General features: G+C 35.1%; 1 protein-coding gene across 2 annotated transcripts in view; it reads right to left on the bottom strand.

Moving 5' to 3' along the window:
- The window catches only part of PSME4 (proteasome activator subunit 4), a 74558-nt gene that overhangs the window by 18464 nt on the left and 35731 nt on the right, over positions 1 to 20363 (bottom strand). For both annotated transcript variants that reach the window (XM_062571690.1, XM_062571691.1), the window contains 13 exons: positions 10875 to 10930; positions 9238 to 9294; positions 8999 to 9054; positions 8816 to 8914; positions 7794 to 7856; positions 7541 to 7636; positions 6541 to 6672; positions 4787 to 4996; positions 3964 to 4100; positions 3589 to 3642; positions 2659 to 2788; positions 1917 to 1998; positions 313 to 466 (listed from right to left, as the gene is read on the bottom strand). In XM_062571690.1, coding sequence (XP_062427674.1) covers positions 313 to 466; positions 1917 to 1998; positions 2659 to 2788; positions 3589 to 3642; positions 3964 to 4100; positions 4787 to 4996; positions 6541 to 6672; positions 7541 to 7636; positions 7794 to 7856; positions 8816 to 8914; positions 8999 to 9054; positions 9238 to 9294; positions 10875 to 10930 — 1326 coding nt within the window. The remainder of the gene's footprint in view (positions 1 to 312; positions 467 to 1916; positions 1999 to 2658; positions 2789 to 3588; positions 3643 to 3963; positions 4101 to 4786; positions 4997 to 6540; positions 6673 to 7540; positions 7637 to 7793; positions 7857 to 8815; positions 8915 to 8998; positions 9055 to 9237; positions 9295 to 10874; positions 10931 to 20363) is intronic.

The raw sequence follows: 20363 nt of genomic DNA, 5'->3' as shown, positions 1-20363 counted from the left end.
TTTTAAATGACGTACTTCATTTTAAATCAGTGCACAATTTTCGACATAAGCAGTTAAGCAGTCAAATTTAAGAAGTGCTTATAGTACCCACAAAATCCAAGGAGAGACAGGTAGAAAATAAGCAATAATCACTCAAAAGCAGAAATACTAAAACATGTAAGGAACACAAAAGAAAAAATAAATTACATTTTAGAGTTTCAATTCAAAAAATAGTTTAAACTTAATAAACATTATTTAAGCTTTCACAAGTTTCTTTTTTCTCCCCTGACTTTCACAGTTCTATGCCAATGCCCACTGCTTAATAATACTCACTGAGGCCATGTATAATATCCCCAGTGCGTTTTCTCCACAAAACAACATGACTCCCAAGCTTCCTTAGTCTTTGGTAAACTCTGACTGTCATAGTGCAGCCACTGGTTATCTAGTCTGTCACCAGCCTGAATTCTGGAAGGCTTAGGGTTTCCACCTGGTTAAAAAGGAATTTTATATTCTGTCAAACTTGTTCACTGAAAGTCCTGGCAAATGTTACATTTTACTTTTAAATAGAAGCTATTAAGAGTTTTTATGTCATTGTTAAGACATTCTTCCCATCAAGTATATATAGAGACAGGTCATTAAACTTTTAATTGGAGGTGACTCTACTAATTTGGAAAAGGTGTTTGTTTTTTAATACCATTTCTAACATGATAAAAAAACACTCAAAAAACCAGCTTCACTTTATGAATATTGTTGCACCTCTGAACAGTGTAAGATGGAAAGGGAAGGGTTTATCTGGCTAGAAGATGCAAACCCACTGAGCTCAGTTCTGAACTGCCCTCTGGAAAAGCTTTTCTTCATAGGAGACCAGGCTTTAGTTTTAATGTAGTTTTTATTATCGCTCAATTAGCTTGCAAATTGAGCTGGCTAATGAATAATAAAAAGTTTAAGAAGCATCTCCATCCGTAGTTGTATGATTACAAGTTTTAGTCCAGAGTGAACCAATGTATCTTAAGTTTGCTCAAGTGTTTAGTTCAGAAAAAAAAATAGTTCAAATGCTTCTTATAATGCTGCCTCTTCTCCAGCAATTCTGGTGAAGTAGGGTGTAAAAAAAAGAAAAAACAAACAAACAAACAAACAAACTCTATTTTTCTTAACTAGATTTTGAGAAGGTTCCATACAGAAGTGATAAGGATTAGCTATATCTTATTTCAGTTACTGGGTCTGTCTACTAATGTTTATCAATTTCTTAAAGGGGATTTAAAAAAAGAGCATTAATGCAAAAGCTAAAATCAAAAAAAAAAAAAAAATCCTCTAAAAACAGCAAGAATTTGAGACTTATGGGAACTCCTCAGCATTGGCAAAAAGCAATAATGCAAATATCCTGAAATTACATAACAGAAAGAGATCAGAATAAGACTGTTCAAAAAAACCATTGAACTTTTTGCCTGGAACTATTACACTACAAGCACAAGGAAAAAGTTTGAGTTTTGAGTCAACATTTTTACATTAACTGAATATTTTGAACAGGGCTTTCTGTAGTACTGATTCATAGAACTTATATCATTAGGAGATTTAAGTAACACTATTAGAAGTAAAAGAGGTTTCTTAATTAGTTTATATAAACGTGCCATAAGAAGCCATGAAAAAGTGAATAAAAAGGAGGCATATAAGAAGTCTCCCAAGTTACAAAGCTTCCTGAAAGAATGATCATAGCCATGACTCTGAAGCTTTCCACACACTACAAACAAGCAAATAGCTTAATACACATTTGCAAGTCCAACACTGTTTAAAAATACCTGTTCTGATTGTATTACCTATTTTGTTTGCTTAAAATATTAACAAATGAAGTTTGTGAGTCTATGCTTCATTTGACCAGAAAAATATGCTTTTTAAAGAACTTTGTTAGTAGAAGATTTCTTATTTTAGATAAAACTTACTGATTTCATAAGGGCAGATGGGCACTTTCTTGTGTGTTCTCTTAAGCTGCTTGAGGATACCAGCCACTGCAGAGATGGCCACCTAAAGAAGGAACTGGAGATTAATTTTCCATTCCATCCACTTACCACTACCAGGATGTGTCTACTCATCTCATCACAAACACATTCTAAGCCAGTGACTCAGAGATTCACAGGAAAGGAATGAACACTACAGGGAATTTTGTCACTTCACTGGCTGATACTTCCCATAAAGCAGTAAACTTGGTCATTTCAGGGGATACAAGGCAAGAATTAACTGTGTGTCCTTCAGAGACCACAAAAACCTCCCTACTAATCATTTTCAAGACAAAAAGGAGGTGGCTATTACTTTCAAATCTCACTCAGGAGACAAGCAAAATGAAGACTACAAATATAAAACAGCAGTGAATTCCTTCTAAGTAATAAGCTGTAGATAGCTTAAAAAAAAACTGCAAATGAAATTCCATAAAAGAATCCTGAAGCTGAAAAGAATGAATGGTTACATTACACATTTTTCGCACTTTACAAACTCTACATCATGTTTTATGGCTACAGCACTGACAAAACTGTCACCTGCTTGGAGCAGGAACTTTTATGCATATGTGGCTGAAGGGGTGAGGACAGATGTTCGCCCCCACCTAGTCAGCTTTATTACAGCAAAACAAATGCCTGATCTAAAACCCAAGGACTTGAAAATCAGAAGATGTAATTATGTTGTTTTTACCTTACGGACTACAATTGCATCATGGTTGAGACACTGCACAAAAAATCTTATAGCACGCACAGGCAGCACCCTATCATCCCTCAGGAGCAGGGATAGAAAGCCAATACTTATGTGCTCGAACTTCCAAGGACTAAAAAAAAAAAAAAAAAAAAAAAAAAACAGAATTAAGTAGGAGGTAGTTGCAAGTACACAGATACAATTATACAGTTTATAATTATGTAAATATCTCAACTGACATATGTAATGTTCTATGCCATTACTATATTCAATGGGCTTAACTGCTGCTAAAGGAAACCTCCAATGTTCTAGGAACACCTAAATGCACTTCCAGTTATACCCCAGGGAAAGTGTCAAGATTAAAAAGGCGTTAATTAATGTAAAATGTAGATCTAAAGATGTATTTTCCTAGAGTCTAACACAAATGTTACGCTACCAATTAAAAACCTATTTAGATTTCAGTGTTATGCGCTAAGGAACAGCTTTTTTTCCACAGAATGAACAGATAAAAAGGTCAAACTAACTAACAAAGCTAAACATAAAGATATGATTACACCTGACATTAATTTAGTTCCCAATTAGAAGAAATTTAAGACTTATTCTTTACCTGGGAGACAATAATGCAAGATTCTCCTACATTGACCTGTATCTTCCTGTTTGGACAAGTATAAATCATATGCAAATGCAGAGACTTACAGAAATACAATTCACGCAGATATATTTGCAAAAAAACTTACCAAGTTGGTCACAATAAATAAGTTGTCCCATCTTTATGCCAGATTGCTGACAAACTGCATTTGACAACTATCTCAAGGGTGAAAAATATCATTCAATTCCAACCATGTTAACTACACTTCTTAATGCAATTGATATTTATTCATCCAGCCACCTCCAATTCACCCAAAGGAAAAATTTTCACACAGAGAGACTTACAGATTTCTTTGTTCCACACAGTCCAAAAGCCTGTTGACCAAATTTTCATAGTGCCTGTGGGGGGGGGGGGGGGGGGAAAGAGAGGGGAAGAGAAAATTACCAACTAGATGATATTGAGAGAACCATCTAAACATAAAATAGAACTTCCTCAGCGAAAAGTGGGTCAGTGGAATGTAATAAACAATAACTGGGAGGATAGAGAGTAGCTAGAAAGAAATACGAGTGCAGAGGAAAGACGTTGCTGAGTCAGTAGAGAAAATGCATCACCTGAATTTGTCTAGCTTAGGATATAGTTCAGTAATTCAGGATTATTATATTTAATTTAGAGTAAAAGCATTAGGTAATGCATGCTGGCAGTCAGTGAAGTTAACTTACCACAGAGCTTCAGTGCTCTTTTCTTTCTGTCGCTGAATTCCTAATTGAATTTCTTCTGAACAAAGCACTGGCAAGTTTGAACTTGGATGTTCTGATTTTTGTAGCATAACAGCTACCTCAACACATTTCTCTGGAATCTATTGACAGAGAAGGCAAATATTTTGGACCGAGTAGTAATTTACAAATTTATTTGTTTCTGCTTTGAGATAAGAAAGACTCAGAAGCATATGAAGAGCACAAAATTTCCTGTCCACATAAATGTAAATCAGATTTAATTTATACAGAAGTCCCTGAAGAAGTAGGGGAGAATGTTATTCTATATTAAAATAAAATAGAAAAACAAATTATTTTAATAAAAGACTTAAAAAATATATATTTAAGAGATTTTTATCAGTTGGCATTAATTCTTAAGTACCATGACATTTAACATGCTGATTAGACAAGAGACAGTTGTATGAACAACTTTTTACAATGCAGTAACAGCTTCAAATAGTGATAATGTTAGCTTGACTGTATTATCCTATCAACACACATCTTCACACCTGAGCAGCAAGAACCATACTAATTAGCATTGAAATATAGTTTGAACTTCCTTTCCATAATTATTTTCCTTAGAAGTTAAGAAAAGTGACAAGTTCCAATAATGCTATAAGGAAGCTCTATTGCTTCAGCTTCAGAAATACAACCCCACATTATTATATAACAAAATCTGGAACGGAGTCAACATTAGAAATCTAATAACTCAAGTAATGTGAGTCTCAAGCATTTATTTAATCAAACATACTCAGAATCCAAAACAGTAACTCTAAGCAATGTCACTTACTGCAAAATCCAATCCAATTGTCTCATACTGCCTATGGATTTTTTCTGCTAGGTCATCAAACAGTCTAACTATTGATGGTTTTTCCAAAGACATGGCTTTGCTAAGCCCAGAAGAAACAATTGCTGGCCAGGTTTGTGCAATGCAGTCCCAGTCATGAAGATTTGCCAAACATACTCCACTGTGATTTCCAAGAAGACAATATAAGGCACCCTATAAAAGAAAGATGTTAATTTTAAAAAAGTTAAAGTGTTATTCAGATATAATTTATATCTTTGTAAGCATACACACTCACACAGAATAAAATTTTATTTTCACTTTACCAGCCATCTAGATCCACCATCAAGATTTAGCTACGCAGCTTCTTTGCCAAAACATTGTAGTTTTTTTTTCATATTACACTCCCAGTGCTAAAGAACTGTCTTAATGAGGTTCAAAATAATGCCAATTCCTTTTTTCCATGGCATGGCTGACTGATTTTTGAATTGTGTTATAAAAGAGCTTGTTCAGTGATTAAGGACTACATCTAGCCTATTTGTAAAAATTACCAAGATTTGGTTGTAGTAAAAGTGTTAGGGCTGCAAGCAAATAATTAGGCTTCTGACTAGTCCCAGGCCTGAAGTTATGTTAGTTGAACAGAATGTTGATAACAACTGGACATGATATGAAAAACTGGTGGACATGGTAATTACATGAGATACTGATATGTTGCATGAAGCATCATGAAAGATGGCTGGTCTCACAGGTGGTTAAGTGGGAGTTATGTGAGAAGTGGCTGAATTTCACAGGAGGGAAGTCTTGGAGATCTTTTGGGAAGTACAGTCTTCAAATAACAACAGCGCCTTGGTACTGCCATAGCAGTAATATCATACAGTCTAAGATTACTTAAGATAACAGAATCAGAAACCCTAAATTTGGGTACTAATGTGGCAAAACTGGAACCAACTGTGGACAAAGTAGTTAAGGGCAGGTCATTTATGTGGGAGTACACTGAGGTGGAGAAAGGGAGGTAAAAAGACATCAAAAAGGAGGCTCAAAAAAGAGGAAAAGTGATATTAAGTTATGCAAATAACATAGCCTTTTGCTGTATGGGCATACTCATCAGGAAGCTGCAGTAGGACAATAAATCAAACCTGTTTTTCTGACAATACTGTAAGAGTCCAGGAGGTCCTTCTACAGTCAGGATGACTGATGGGGCAGGAAAAACAGCAGAAGTGGAGGTTATGATGCTTTCCTGACCAGCAAGGGAACACCCAGACGGATAGATTGCCTCTTGGTTTCACTGTGTCTGTTCCAGAACCATTATGGCTCCAGCATCAGCAACTACCCACCACTTCATACAAACAAAAACAAAACAACTCTTCCTCCCCTGCCACTGTTTTAGTATAACAATTTTGGATAATCAACTTTTTGTCCAGTGCAGACTATTTTCTTATACTGTTACAGCTGATGGAACTGCTTAGAGTTTTACTGCTTTGGACTACAGTTGCTCAATTTTTATTTCACAAGTTGAGAACAGGTGTTAACAAAAGCTTTCGTAATACATGAATACATGATGAAATGCAGAATATAGATAAACTTCTGCTGTCAACTGAGCTAACCCAAATAATTTCTTACATTAGTCATGCATAAGCTATACCCTACAGAAATATCAAAAGTCACGCTGATAATCAAGCAAACGCTGTTTTCATTACTAAAAATTGTCCTATAAAAACACTTTGAAAGTAAAATACGAAACAAAATTCATGAGGCAGTACTTTAAATTGCTGCTGTGTGACATCTTGCCGGTCTGGACGCAAGAACTCCAAAACCAAGGGAATGATATCTCTACAACAGAAATTGTATGTTCCTAGAGCTGTGAAGAATGCTTGCTGAGCTTTACTTCTGACCTGCAGGAAGAGAGACATTACTAATAAGTCTTTTGAATCAAAAAACTATAGTATATAAACCAACAATACCCATATCCTTTTCAGTTATTTATGCACAGAGTTCACACAATATATCTGCACACAGGAACACAAATTTCCAGAAGGGTTTGGACAGCATGCTTCCCCTCTCCCTCATTCACTGTTGTTTGTTTCTTAAAAAACAAAAAACAAAACTTCCCCATTTCAAATACTTCCCCATTTCTAACAGCTACTTGAGAATATCTATAAAGTTAAAGAAAATCCTTTTATTTCCAAAAACTGTCTGGGGTTTTCAAGAGTATTTGAAAAGCAAACAGCTAGTGTAAGGGTTGCAGTAAGCAGAACTCAAAAAGGCCTGTGGACAGTAAAGATGGTTTACATACAGCTGGAGTTCCCATAGGACTAAAGAGTTCACAATCCAACTAATGGCACACCTACTGTGTGTGGGTCTGTTCTGTTTTGCTTTCACTCCCTAACTGCACCCTCACCCCCTAAACTAAGATGCCATCAAAGCTACTTCCTAAAAACAGATTCAGCATCCCATATGGTGTGATGAATGATACTGGGATACTGGGATACCTAAAAAACCTTCACATGGCATTTTTATTAACTCTTTTAAATTTGAGGAATTTAAACTTCTAAAACTTTTAATCTAAGCTCTTCATCCACTTACATTCCTCATTTGTCAAAGAAGGAGCTATGGTTTTTAATGCAAAAACTAGGCCAAAATCAGCTATAGTTCTAATCAAACTGAAATAAATTATTAAATGCTTCATGCTACTGAGGGGGGGGACGGACGACACCACTACAAGTGGAGCATATTTCAGCTTAAAAAAAGGTTGTTTCTTACCTGACCATACGAACTTGTGGACAAACACAGAAGATCTCTGATCATTTCCTGGTGGGAGGTCTTATATTCACAGCCCTCCATTGTTAGTGTTCTCAGCTAAATTGCACAGAAAGCCCAAATAAGAGACAGACTGGTTTTGCAACTCACAAGTGTAATAGAAGTACTATTGTAAGATTACTGCATCTTTTGCTAAATGACAAATCAACTTTTCTAGTGCAGTGGTTAAGCCAAGACTATTAACTGAAAGCATTACCTCATGTTGCAACATAACTCTGTCTATCAGCAAGGCCCTGATATGCTGCTTCTTTCCTTGAAGCTGTAAGCAGATAAAGAATTGGGTTTAAGATTTCAATATTCACATTAGCGATCTGTAATGACTAAATTCACCCAGGTACTACTCCTCTTTTAAAAACAGGAGAATTTGATGTAGAAATTGTCAGACAATCTTAATTTTTTGCCCTGGTATAGTCTTTCATTTCTAACACTCATTTTGCATATTATTTTGGGCATAAGTTCCTTCAGAAGCAAATGGAAAAAATGACTCAATCCACAAGAACAAAATCAAGGCATCATGTTGTGTTATTCACTACTGTGGCAATCATTAATAAATAAATAAATGGTATGATATTACTTATTGTAAGATGCAGATATTTAGAAAACCAAAGTTAAGATTACTTCTACAGTTTGATGCCTTATTTATCACTGGTTCAAGAGTCAAAGTAAATAACTGCTAATAGAAGTATTCTCTTTTATCATCTTTGTGATATTCCTGTGATATTTTGTTATGCCAAGTGCTTTGTTGTCATATCATTCTTTAGAGATGTTAATTGAAGACTTGATATACACGACCCTAAGAATAACTCCACTGGTAACTATCAAATCACCAGCTTTCTCAAAATGCAGTCCACCTGCTTACTGATTATTTGGATAAAGTTGAGAAATATTTACAATAGTTAAAACAAAATGCTGATACCCTTAAAATAATTATTCTTTCTAGCAGTAAAATGACGCTTCTCTACGATTTTGGTCCAATGATATATGAAAACTAGTGGTTACTGCAATTCAAAAATGCTCAACTACTTATCCATAACATTTACAAATAAAGGTACAAATGCACTGCAAAATAATATTCTAATCAAGGAATTAAGTTTCAGACTCTCAGAAAATTCCATAAGGACAGTTTATAGGGGGAGGGAGGAAAAAAAAAAAAAAAAAAAAAAAAAGTGCCTTCCTGAAAATCCCTCCCCATACTTCACAGAAGAAAAAAACACTGACCCTGTTCTCCATTGATTTTTTCACCAAATTAAAGCTTTTCCATCGTGAGTCAAACTCATGCTTGTGAGATCCTTGAAACTGTAAAACATCACTAATGATCTGTAGAAAGAAAAAGACAACAAATAGTGATTATTTTGCAAAACCAAGCCATCTTATTTTAACTATTACAAATTATAAATATACCTTTATTATTAGAAATAAAGACTTGGTATCATCTTCTGAATTATCAAGTATATAGCCTGTGATGGGAAGAAAAATAGTTTATCATCAGATATGAGAACAACTTTAAAATTAAAAAAAATATTTCTATAAAGCTCAAATTTATAATAAAGTAACTGGAATTAATCTGTCAGCTTTTATCTACAGTTACACTTAAAATCACAACAGTACTTTTTGGCTGGAGAAGGAGCAGTTATACTTACGCAACAGTTTCCTTGTAACCCTTGCAATTCTCTCTCGATAATTCTCTCTTGATAAATCTAGACAAAATTAAATAAGTTCTCTATATTATATGATGGTATAAAAAGCAACTTAAACAATAGTAGATCAGTGGAAATCCAGAATGGACTATTTGAAAAATGTGATATCAACTACAGTAAAAAAATCCTGTTATATCTAAGGACATACAAAATAAGACCCTTATGAGAATTATACCAAGACAAAAGAGTAAGTTTTTATATGGACATGGTCGTCTTTATCTGCCTTGATAGCTGGCATCACTTCTAATCACAGAAAGAGGTAACCTCAGGAGGTTATTGAGTAATGCACTAAGCAGGGTAAAAAAGAAAGCCAACGAATTTTAACTCATAAAGCCAGTAACAGCCTGGGAATTTATTCCCTTTTAGTACATAGTGGGTAACATATAATTTTTATTCCCAGTCCAAACAATGAAGAATATAGAAGAAAACTTAGGATGAAGGATACCGAGGATGAAGCTTCCTTGGAAAGAACTTCTAAGTCAGAATAAACTGCCATAAGAAATAGCTAAATTCAAATCCATTTACTGTTGTATGGGTCATATGACTAAAAACCTCACCACTTAAAATATGGACCAGATTTTTAAAAGAACAGCTCCTGTGTACCTCAGTTCCCTACTGAAGTTTCCTAGCGTCACTTGGAAGCTAGTGAAGAACACAGACAAAGCCTAGAAATTGCACAATATTACTCTAAAAAGAGCTGTCACAGCTTTTAGCAGGTTATGCCTTGCATTCCTTCAGTGTCTCAAGTGCAGTCCTTACGTGAAAAGTGTTGCTTCCTGCACTTTTCATCTGAGTGAAAGTACATGGGTCCAGCCACTCAAGAGCTGGGAGCTGGACATAAGGCCCCATCCTCAACTGCAGCGCTGCGGCAGGCCTAAACCGTTGGCCTTCTCAGTCCATCAATGTGACGAGCAAAACTACTCCATATTTCTACTCCAACCCCGTAACAAATAAGCTTATGTTTAGAACACGCAGCACAACAATTAAAAAAATCCTACGTCAAGAGTCATATAAGAACTGGATAAAACAGGAACTGGCACAAACAGCAGTGCAAGTTGAGAAGTACTTAAATTCTGACTCATAAAAAGGACAAGCTATTAGACAGACATTATACACAAGCTGCTCTTCTCTCAACTTTGCAGTTTCAGTAGCCACAGAGTTAGACAGACTCAGATAACCCTTCATAATTAAAATGTGACTGTTACATGTTAGATAGGGACAAAATTTAGAAAACCAAAAGATCAGTCACCAACTATTTAGTTTCAACCTCTACCTTCCCAGTATGTTTGAAGATTATCTCATGTTTTCTCCCAGTAGGTTAGGGATTAGAAGATGTCCAGGCATCATTATTTTTTGTGACCAATCCAACTCTCCAATTTTCCAGCACTTTTGCTACAGATCTGTTCTGATTACAATTTAAGATGAAATAGGTATATATACTAAAATCATCTTTAACATAAGAATAAAGAAACTTACGGTCCAAAAATGAACCTATTATTTCTACAGCAGGGGGAAAGCCAACAACAAAATCTAAACAAAAGAACTCATAATCTTTCTGCAAAGAAATAGGATCTACTTACCATATTCAACACCAGTAAACAGTTTTGTCTCTTCCAAAGACACCAGGCTTGGGACCCTGCATGAAAATAAACTAAATATTACTATACCTAATGAAATTTGTTCATTATGTGAATTTCTTTGGCATTTAAATCATTTTAACAAGTTAAATTTCATGCCAGTAACACCAAAAACATTTGGATTTACTGAGAGTATGCATCAGCTCTCTACTGTTTATAAACTAAATGTACCATAAGGATATCCTGAACCCGCAATCTTTACCTGTCATTGAACAAAAAGCTCACTGATTCTGTTAAACAGCCAGTGATTTTGTTGCATTGTCAAACCTGTGAAAACATTCATCAAAACAAATGCGACTTCTAATCCTACACTAGTAAGGACAGAGGAATTAAGACTGCTGACTGTAAAGGGCTGAGACAGAAGTCTTTCCTTCTAAGTTAAATCGATCAAGTTTTTCTGACTTTGGCCCTTTCTTTATGAAGTTGAATCTGTTCATTATCTATAGGACCAATATTTATTGCTGTATGAAGTTTGCCATTAATAACTATGCCAAAACCCAACAATATGCTTCTCCAGGATTCAGATAAAACTTGTTAATGCAAATACTTTATTTTAAAAAAGTAAATGCTTACTTAGTCCTTGCAGATTTACTTCATCCATAAATTGTGCATTAAATAAAGTGAAACTCAGACACTTGTTAATGAATTTAGATGTATCCTGTATATAAGATTGTATTATATCCTACATATTAGTTGGGAAAAAAAAAAAAAAAAAAAAAAAAAAAAAAAAAAAAAAAGAAAAGGAAAAAAAGCTCTCTTCTCCCCTGAAAACATTAAGGTAGATGAATTCCAGCCTTCAAGAACAAAAATTAGTGCGCTTTGGAAAAAGAAGCAAAAAAAAATCTGCACAATTATATTAAATGAGTAATATTAGCAAGTAATTTATCTTTTTAAGTGTCAAACTGCATTAATAGCACAGTCAGAGCAAACAGAAAGCTAACTGAAGGAATGTGAACCTATTACTATTACAAATGCTAAATAACCCAACAGAAAGCACCTATAGATTCTGCATCCGAGTACGTTTTATCAGACACTAAAATAAGCCTTCATATTTCAGGCAATTACAAAGCTTTCTTTGACAGAAATCAGAAATAGGGATCATACTTCTCCTAAAAATGAATACATTAAAACAAGAGTGCTACAATTATTGTGCTGATTAGATGAACAATGTCACAGCTGCACCAGTAAAAGTCAAACCAGCCTACTCCTAATTGATTTAGGCATCAAGAAGCAACATTCTTGTTTCATTCTCCTTGTTGTATTTCTAGCAACACCGAGCAGATAAGCTAGTAAGCAGGCAGATAAGTTATTCCAATAGTTTTACACCTATTTTTCCTACTTTTTTAAAAAACACTTAGCATGGTGCTAATACAATTTTCAATATCCAACATCAACCCAGTATGTTGCTTCTGCTAAAATATACATAAAAAGCTTTTATGGTGTCTCACACTTGTTCTTTCAGAATCGCCTACATGACTGATTTAGAAAAGAGTTTGTCATTTATTTCTCTAAGATCAGGTCTTTCTTATTTGGAAGACACAGAAAGGGAGTATTTCTGAACTTAATCTCTAAAAAACAAGAATAATCTTCACACCTCCAAATACTTTTCCTTATAAGAAAAGTAAAAGACAAACCCAACAACTTCAGGCATTTAGAAACATATTAAGCAACCAGTTCCTTTTGTACAATATGCTGGATACATTGGCAGCTAAATGAGCTCATAGCAGCAAAAATTTTCTACGGTATTTTAAAATATTTTTTACTCTTAAACAGTTTTCCCTTACAAAAATGCACAAATTAAGTTCCCATAAGATTTCCCTATCTATGAGGCAGCAAAGAAAACTAAAGTGGTATTTCCTAGTTTTTTTCAGGCAGTCTACAGAAAGATTACAGATCTTTTCTTCTCTCCTCTTCCCAGTAGAATACGTTCAGTTCCCTTCACCAGCTAGCCAAGTTCTGAAACAAATCTCTGAATTTTAAAACAAAAGAAAAAACACTGAGATCTCTACTTTGCACTTCAGGTTCCTGGGCAGACCAGCAACAGCTCCTCAACTTGTAGCATCCAATAAAGCAAGAACTAGACTGTGATATTCCTTACATTGCTCCACAGGCAGAAGCATTAATTTCAATAGAACTACAAATAAGACAAAAATATTACATTCAAAATGTAAAAAAAGGTTTCCAGTTGGCCCACAAACTATGCTGAGCCAGAGAAAGAAAAAAAAAAAAAAAAAAAAGAGAGAGACTATGAAGGTTTTCTTTTCTTCTGGACATACAAAGGAAGAGGCATGAAGTATTTAATAACTTTACAATCAACACTGAGAGCAAGATTCTACAGACAATATTTCATGCAACACACAAGTAACACTGCACTTCATTCTGATTCAACAGCATTGAGCACATCACAACTGCCAAAAGAACTTAAGAGTAACAAGCTTCCAAAATCATAGCTAAACCAGAAACCCCAATAAACAGAACTCTGAAGAATTCATTCCCTTATTTGACACACCGCAGAGCCTAAAGTATCATTACTTTTCTGAGGCAAAAATTATGTACTCCATAATTTTCATGTACTACAAAAAAAAAAAAAAAAAGTACTACATTTTTGCACTTCCAAACACTTTATAGAGCACTTTATTCAAGCTTTTGTGGACATATTTCTCATATTATAAGTAACAGTTTAGCAATCACATACAGATTTTTCAGAAACAAACACCATTTAGCATCACTCCACTGAGTAAATTGCACAGGAAAATTTTCTAATTGCAAAAAACGGTAGTATGCCATGTAAAGGACTAGGTCAAGGGCCATTTCAACCTATGTTAACATTAGAGATTTAAAAGTAAAAGACAACAGTTGGAAGGTGAACAAGGAGAAAACAGGGTTACTCACCGTGAAGGAGTACCTGTTTCCTTTTCTGTGTGCAGCTCCCCCAGCAGAGCTGGGAAGTTCCCTGGAGATGCCAAGAGAGGTTAGCTAGCCCTGCCCCTCGACGCACGGTGTCACATCCTCACACATTGCAAAGAAGCCGTCTTACCCTTGACCTTTAGACTGAGTATCTTCAGTGAAAGTACAGTAAAAAAAGCTCCTACTAACATCTGCAGTAAGAGCAGAGCAATATGCATCTTAACTAACCAATCAGTATGTAAGGTGGGGAGGGCATAAAGAAAAAAAAAGGGGGATCTGGGAAATTCTGTGAGTAACCCTGTTTTTGCCTCTCTGAAAACAGCTGTTTAGGGCTAGCAGAGCCGTAGGTAAGCTGCGAGGGTGAATATTAACAAAAGACTTGACCTTAGAGAGCTTTATATCGTCTGAATTTGAAAAAAAAAAAAAATCTTTATTTGCACATCATTAGAGCAGTCATAATAAAAATGCACTAAAGTTATTCATAATCCTTAACAATATTACAGTGGTCCCTGAAGGAAAAGAGTAGACCGTCTATGTAGAAACATTATGTATACCTAAACATACTTTGTGTCGCAAGATCACCCTTAGGTTGTTTTTCTTCAGACAAAAAAAAAAAAAAAAAAAAAAAAAAAGAAGGGCTGTGTTCATTTTTCCCAAACATGTCAAGCTAACTCACATCAGCTATCTCTGGAGCTTTGAATACCCTAATTCACCCACAAAATATTGCTGCTATCATAAGGGACTTCTCCCTCACATCCTTTATCAGCCTGCTCCCCAAATTCTTTCTTCCCTCCCCCATGTAACGATGCATTTATTCGTATTAAAACAAGTAATTCAGAGAATACCCCTGAAACCAAACCAACTGTGTCTCTACTAAAGATGAAGAACACATTACATGGAATAAAGAGTATAAACACAGGTGATTGATTCATGAAATTCAGTTCTCTATTCATTTGTTATGCCTAGCATTTAACACTCACTCATCCTCCTAAAAAGATACAAGGAGGCATATTTCTTGTTCCTGAGAGCTAAGAAAAGGTCATCATTAAGCATTAGTCATTAAAGTTCTGTTTCCTACTGAAATTCAGCTACCTTTTTGCACTCTGACAACTTTTAATTATGCAATTTATTTGCAAATAGATTGTGCACAAATCTCTTTTCTACTGAATTGCCTGTATTTTGCTAAACCTCTGCTCATATATGAAACATTCATGGTAACATTGTAGCTTTTAAAATAGTGAGAAGTACTTATTTTAATTAAGCTATGAAGGGATTTTCAGAAAGACTGAAAAAGGAAACCCCCCGACCCCCTTCCCCTCAAAAAAAAAAACAAAAAAAAAAAAAAAACAAACAAAAAAAAAAAAAAACAGGTTTTGTTTGGTCTCTGAAAAGTTTGGAGCATTGCAAAGTTGAAACCATTTATGTTCAAGCTCGCTGAAGATGAAAAACACTCTAAGCACTTCACAACAGCTACAACAGCTAAGCAGTTAGGTATCTCTCTCTGCCCAGAGAGGCTGTGGAGTCTCCTTCCCTGCAGATATTCAAGGCCCGCCTGGATTCGACCCTGTCTAACACGCTCTAGGTGACCCTGCTGAGCAGGGAGGTTGGACTAGATGATCTCCAGAGGTCCCTTCCAACCTTACTGATTCTATGATTCTGTAGTAACTGTGTGTACGTGCATGTACACACACACGGTTTATTTTTGGGTACACTGAACATACCAAGAGGTGTTCATCAATCTAATGATCTGCTATCTGTACTACGCATATCACCTTTAAGTTTGCAGACTACCCACACTCAAAAGACAAAAAACGTAGTAAGAGAAACCAATCAAGCATCATGAAAATATTAACCTAGACTGGTAAGAGATTCAAGAAGACTCGCGCCTGCGTATATTCTTACTTGCAGACACAGGGAACTTCTGAAACTTTTACTCTAATCAACATTTATCAAGCCATGAAAATAAAACCACAATTTGATTCTATCTAGCAAATAGAAGATACTATACCAATGCTGAAGAATCTTATTCAATTTCAACTTAAAAAAAATAAATCAAAGACATCAGAAAAGTCTTCTATCTTAACTATTCAAGAAGCAAATCTATTTTCAAAATTAACGTGGCCTGCCAAGAGGCAAATAAAGGCTATTCACAACAAGGAGAAATATTAATGAACAAAAATATTTTGAAATTATGTGCTCTTAGTTGTTTGACATTGGCAGGGGGAGGGAATACACCTGCAAAAGTCCACAGAAATAGACCTTACCACATAAAACTTTTCAAGATGAAAAGCTTTTAGAAGTGACTAGTAAAAACAGACTTTTCAACATTCATTTCATAAAAAAAGATATTGTGAACTGCAATACACCATCTATAATAAACCAACAAGAATCACAGGTTAACAGTATTACTGTAAGATGTGTTACACCCTTATTTCATATGCTAGAGGGGAAGTTTTCTACTTGCAACAGTTCTGTTTCCTATTGTAGAAGGAACTTGCAAAAGAATTATAGTCACAACAGAACACCAAGCAGCTAGTGATCTTATATAGTTATAACTTTAGTGGAAAGCAGACTGATATATTCAATCCTGCAAATTTTTAACAGAATGTTTCAGGATTTACAGGTTCAATCATTCTTCTTCTCCCAATACCAGCATTAAAAACTTTTGTTACTATGTTCGCCTTTTAGAAGCCTACCACATTTATGCTATACTGTGATTTAAATTCACCTATCAATACAATCTTGCATGTAAAGCATGGAAACTTTCTGCAACACAAATTATTAAAATTAATAATAAAATTAGCTTTTAGGTAGCTTTTAACATTTTTGATATATGGTCGGTATGTAAATTTTATAATTAGTTTTTCATTTTACTTAAGCTGAAAAACACCCCTCCCCCCCCAAAAAAACCACTTATTTTCTCACTCTGTAAAGTTATGCCTTGCTTTCTACCACTTGCTGTTATTCTTGATTTAATTAAATCAACAGTAAAATTAGATCGGTTTAAATTTATGATACTGCTTGTAATCATTAGTAACACAAAGGCTGAAATAACTGAAATATAGGAGTTAATGAGTAGAAATAAATTTGCCTACTACCAAGAAGTAGCACTTCAACAAATGTACCTATAAAACCTAAAGTTACCGATGTATTTTAGGAAAGGATTTATTGACCAAATCTCAGTATTTTCTAAGAAGAAACTGAAATACATGTATATATAACACAGACATACATATATATGTACACACATATATATATACATATACATACATATATATATGTGTGTGTGTGTGTATATATACATATACATACATATATATATATATGCATATTTGCAAACAGACCAGTATAAAAGTAAAATCACAGTTCTAAAAATTTAACTGAATTTTTGGATGTGCACTGAACCTGTTTGAGAGCCTGATACCTTCTGGTAATTCATAACGTTTTGTGATCTTTTAGTAAGTTTTACATCAGAACTGCATTTTCAAGAGTAGTCTGTTTTTTTTCTTTAATCAATTCACTATTAAGTAGTCTGGACACTCTCTCCACTCTAGGTCACTGCAGTTCACTCATCAGCTGCAGAGATCTCATCTGTCACTTCACGGACTGCTGTGCAAAGAACACTCCATCTGTTCTCCATTTTCTCACACCTATTCTCTCAGGAGCTGCTATTAGAAATCTGCAGGACAGCACAGGTAAGACCCACTCACTCCACTGAGGCCTGCTACTGTCTAACCAGAAAGAAAGGGAAAAAAAAAAAAAAAAAAAAAAAAAAACAGGAGCTGATAGCAGATACAGTAGCATATCACTGCTGCTGCACCTTTCTCCTAATGGAGAAAAGTTCCTTTTTCCTTCATTTCCACCACTGCCTGAGTTGTGAACACACTCAAAGAAGAGATCTGCAAATAACTGAGCAGCTTTCACTCAAACAGAGAAACTCCATACAGTCTGGGGAAAAAGCATCTTGGCACTAAGAACAGCCTGCAGCCACATACACCCCACACTACTAACTGAATCATCATGTCTGGTTTACCATCCTGTTGCATAAAACAAGTTAAAGCTCATTTTGTCCCCACATTTCTTTTGCTGAGGTTCAAAGTATACAGTTCCAAGATCTTCCACTTACGTGACTTTCCTTCTGTTCAGTGAGCAGACTAGAGGATTACATGATAACAAATAATCGTAATCCATCTCAGCAGGAATCTTCACATACCTTTAACCACCAAGATGTAGGAAACTAGCAGTTTCACGGATTCAGCTCCACTTCAAAGCCAATACAAACAAGAATGCCGTGTTCCGTGGTTGCAATCAACTATGTTTCATTAGAGTTAAGTGGTGTAGAAGGAATTTTGATATGAAATTTCCCAAAACAGTTTATTTTAAAAAAGCGCATTTGTAGAATTTCTTATCTTGAATATATCAAGCCATTCACCAATACTTGCATTCAAAACATTCCTGTACTGCCACATTAAGCTAGTGAACATCCATCACCATTAGTGTGCTCTACTGTGAGTACACAGCACTTAAAATAAGGGCATTCTGGATAACAGACTTCTTCACTGTCAGTAAAAGCTCTTCACTTTCAAATTTCAGATGTACATTCCCATTATTTGTAACTAATACCTTTGCCAAAATATATGAGGAATTCATGATTCAATCACAATTAAAACCAACCTTTTTCTTGTTCTGATAGCAAGTTCAGCAAAAGGCATCTCCTGTGCTCAAACCAGATGCAATACTACAGACATACGGGATAGAAAACACTGTATTCACAGGAAACAGTTTATATTGTCTCTTAACCAAGAGACCTCCCTCTCCTCAAATATTCCAGTTATTTCTTAAGGGGAGAGGGGAGTATAGCTCGAGCACGGGAGAGAAGGAAGAAGTGGAGAGGACATCTCCCTACTTGGTACAATCCATTCTGTGTCATATATAGTAACCAACCTACTAAAACAGAATACACATTTCAAAATATAGTCACTAAAATTAGTACTATCCATCCTGGACAGATCAGCTCAGCCTCATCTCTCCAGATACTTTATAATTTTTCTTGTTGAGTAAGTTGAATGTAATCTACCTCTTCCTCAAACTGATAAGGAGCTAACATTTATTTGACATGAAGTCTGTGAAACACAACACAACGCAATCTCGTGAAGTATTGAGTAGTCCATCTTCCTAGGCCAAAGAACAATCAACTGCATACAAATCTACTCTATTTATCCCCAATTTTCTCCTTCACTAGAAGTCCATTTTCTGTTTGTGATAATGCACACAAAGAATGAGAACTAAAGCTTACTTAGACAAAATTCATACAATTTTGGAGGGAAGGTTCCAGAGTTCTATATAAAGTCACTGGAAAAAAAATGCCTTCACAATGTTTTAAAAGCCTTAATGTAAAAAATAAAAAGCTTAGACATAAGACCTGCTTACAGTACAGTAGAAGAGGTTTTGTCACAATGCATAAAGTTCAGCCAAAGAACAAATTATTTCTGAGTATTTGTAGACATTTACAATAAACTAGTTGAGCTTCAAAATTCAGATTACATGAGAAAAGAAGAGTCAGATTTAATTTATTTAGCCACAAATTGATTTCAGCATGTTCTCATGTAAATCGTATACATTCAATAAGGCAGCATAGATACCTAACAGAATGAAGCAATCTTCCATAAATATACAAGTCATTTAGAAGTAGACTATAGGCTGAGGTACACATTTGTAAATTAAGAATGTAAAGATCCTGCCCAGTAACATGAATGGGAGATGATCCTGAACAATTCATTCCCAAAACAAAAGCAAAAACGGTCTACATACGCACTTTCTAATGACAGTTGCAACTCACTTAAGTTCTCTCCAAAGATGGTGAGACTACCATTTCTACCAAATGAAACTTCAGTTCTTAATGATCAGATAATTAGATAAGGTGTATGAAACTGCTTACTCATACAGAGGCATTTCTTCCTTGATTCATAGATTACTTTATCAACTAAATTTTTTTTTGCGGCATATTTTTTGGTCGTATTCAAGTCCACAATATCCAAAAACAGTTAATTGGTTGTCTTTTTCCATGATCCAACAAAAATCCCTCACTCCTTGAACTTGAGAGGTTTAAGAATTGTACAAGCTTAGTTTAAATAGTGCTTGCCACCCAAAAGATGTCAGGATAGGACTGAGATTTAATCAAAAAGCGGTAACACTGGTCCCACATTTTCCCCATGCTGACCAGCAAAACAAAACTAGCACAGCAATTCAATGCTTTCCTGAAGGATATTGAAGTCGTTACTAAAGATATTCTGAGTCAGCATGGCATTCAGGCTGTAACTAAAAGATCTATTTCCCTAAGTTTCTTGTACAGTCAGTGGTAAGAGATGGCCTCTACAAAGCTCTCCAGCTTACCAAATACTCTAAAATACACTCAAGAGAAGCCTCTCCTCCTATAAAGCAAGGAGTTCACACAGGCTAAGCCTGTAAAATAAAGCATTTGAAACAGTATCAACATTCATCGGCTCTTCTAGTAGTGCCAACTTG

This window comes from Rhea pennata, chromosome 3 (assembly GCF_028389875.1).
Source record: "Rhea pennata isolate bPtePen1 chromosome 3, bPtePen1.pri, whole genome shotgun sequence".
NCBI classification, from domain to species: Eukaryota; Metazoa; Chordata; class Aves; order Rheiformes; family Rheidae; genus Rhea; species Rhea pennata.
The sequence above is the reverse complement of the archived record's forward strand: the minus strand, read 5'-3'. Positions and strand labels throughout refer to the sequence as shown.